Consider the following 1,655-nt stretch of genomic DNA (forward strand, 5'->3'; position numbering starts at 1 on the left):
GTCTACATTTTTACTCAAAGGGCATAGAAACAAACAGAGGCACCAAAACCAAACTTGCTTTTTTTTATTCACAAGATATTGCACAAGATCTAGATGACCACAGGCAGCTGCAATGTGCAATGGGGTGCAGCCACGGCTATCCTCGGCTTCAAGGTTAACCTCACACACTTCAGCTAAATACTGTATTAACAACCTGTTGAAGAATAAGGCACAGATAATGATCCCTGATCTGTATTGCTCTTATACTAACTTATAATCAAAATAAGAATTTACACAGACCAAAGGTAAATAGCTTGAGTATAGGCTACCCCCTCTTTTTAATAAGCATAATTTGGTGATCTTATTCTTGCTTATAAGGAATGCATCTCTACCACCTGGTAAAAGATTCATCAAATTTATCTTAGTACAATTACATACCTTAAAAACAAATGTATTCTACATCTCATTACTACCAGCAGAGAGTACAGTGCAAGTCTTCAATATACTTCAAATAACTTTTTGTCTTCTTTCCCTTACTTATATCTATGTACAGCTTGCTAAAAGTAATAATATATAATGTCAACTGGTTTCCATGAATAAGCAATCCTAATATATAATACTAAACAAAACAATCTGCGATCCAATTAGCAGACATAACCAAAGTTATTACAATAAACTAATTTCAACAAAAGAAAAAAACAATATCAAGAACACCCCCTTACAAAACTAAAAGATCGGCTTACAGGGATCCAGCAATGGCCGCACAATGTACTGCAACTCTCCCGGAACTATCCAGAATCATGGGGTCACCTCCATGCTTGAACAGTGTGACCACCACGTTCAGGAAGCCGCGACAACAAGCAACATGAACTGCAGTCTCGCCTGTGTCATAAAAAGGAATGCTATTTCAGTAACTTGTGTAATGGAGAGATGGAAATTTTTAAAAATGATATCCACAGTGCATATAACATTAATGCAACACTGTCAAAGTACCTGCAAATGTCTCTCAGTGTAAATTCTTGCATCTAGTCTATGTAATAAAATAAAGTTTATGATCAGTTTTATAAAATTAACATTTATTTTCACCCTTGCTCTCTTTAGATCTCAAAATCCTCCTATCACAAAGACTTTAAGAACTTATTCCATTATACGATTAAAAAAATATATATACCCAACATAACTCATCCATAAAAAAAACATGAAAAAAAAAATTAACATGTAATCCTATTCTTGCTTACAAATAAATACAAAATACAAACAAGAAAAAATCACAAAGTATTATCCCTTTATGTCATACCAGACTGAGCCCTTAGGTTTGGGTCTGCTCCATACTGAAGAAGCATTCTCACGACTGGTAGATTCCCCACCATTACCGCCTTCTGAAGGGCCGTTCTGCCGTCATAGCCTGTATTCAAACCGTGAAAGGAGAATACATAAAACTTATCAACCAAATGGAGCTGAAAAATAACCAGGATTGCTTTCAAGTTGGCTTGCATGTAATAAAAATTAGAATTGTGGGGTCAATGTTTTCGTTTGTTTGAATACTGGGCAAGCCATTCTGGTAACCTTATTAAAACTTTAAGAAGTATTCATGTACACAGATTTTGAATTATATGCAGTCTCTCCTACATGTGATATCTTTTCACTATATAAAATTGATGTGATAAACTCAAAGG

The 1,655-nt window shown here is 34.8% G+C and overlaps 1 protein-coding gene across 1 annotated transcript in view; it reads right to left on the reverse strand.

Annotated features, from left to right (window-relative positions):
• The window catches only part of LOC119593831 (palmitoyltransferase akr1-like), a gene marked incomplete at its 5' end in the record, with an annotated part of 11,294 nt that overhangs the window by 5,083 nt on the left and 4,556 nt on the right, over positions 1–1,655 (reverse strand). The window contains 3 exon segments of the mRNA XM_037942861.1: positions 59–193; positions 723–861; positions 1,277–1,384. Of these exon segments, the coding sequence (XP_037798789.1) occupies positions 59–193; positions 723–861; positions 1,277–1,384 (382 nt within the window).

This window comes from Penaeus monodon, chromosome 32 (assembly GCF_015228065.2).
Source record: "Penaeus monodon isolate SGIC_2016 chromosome 32, NSTDA_Pmon_1, whole genome shotgun sequence".
Taxonomy (NCBI): Eukaryota; Metazoa; Arthropoda; class Malacostraca; order Decapoda; family Penaeidae; genus Penaeus; species Penaeus monodon.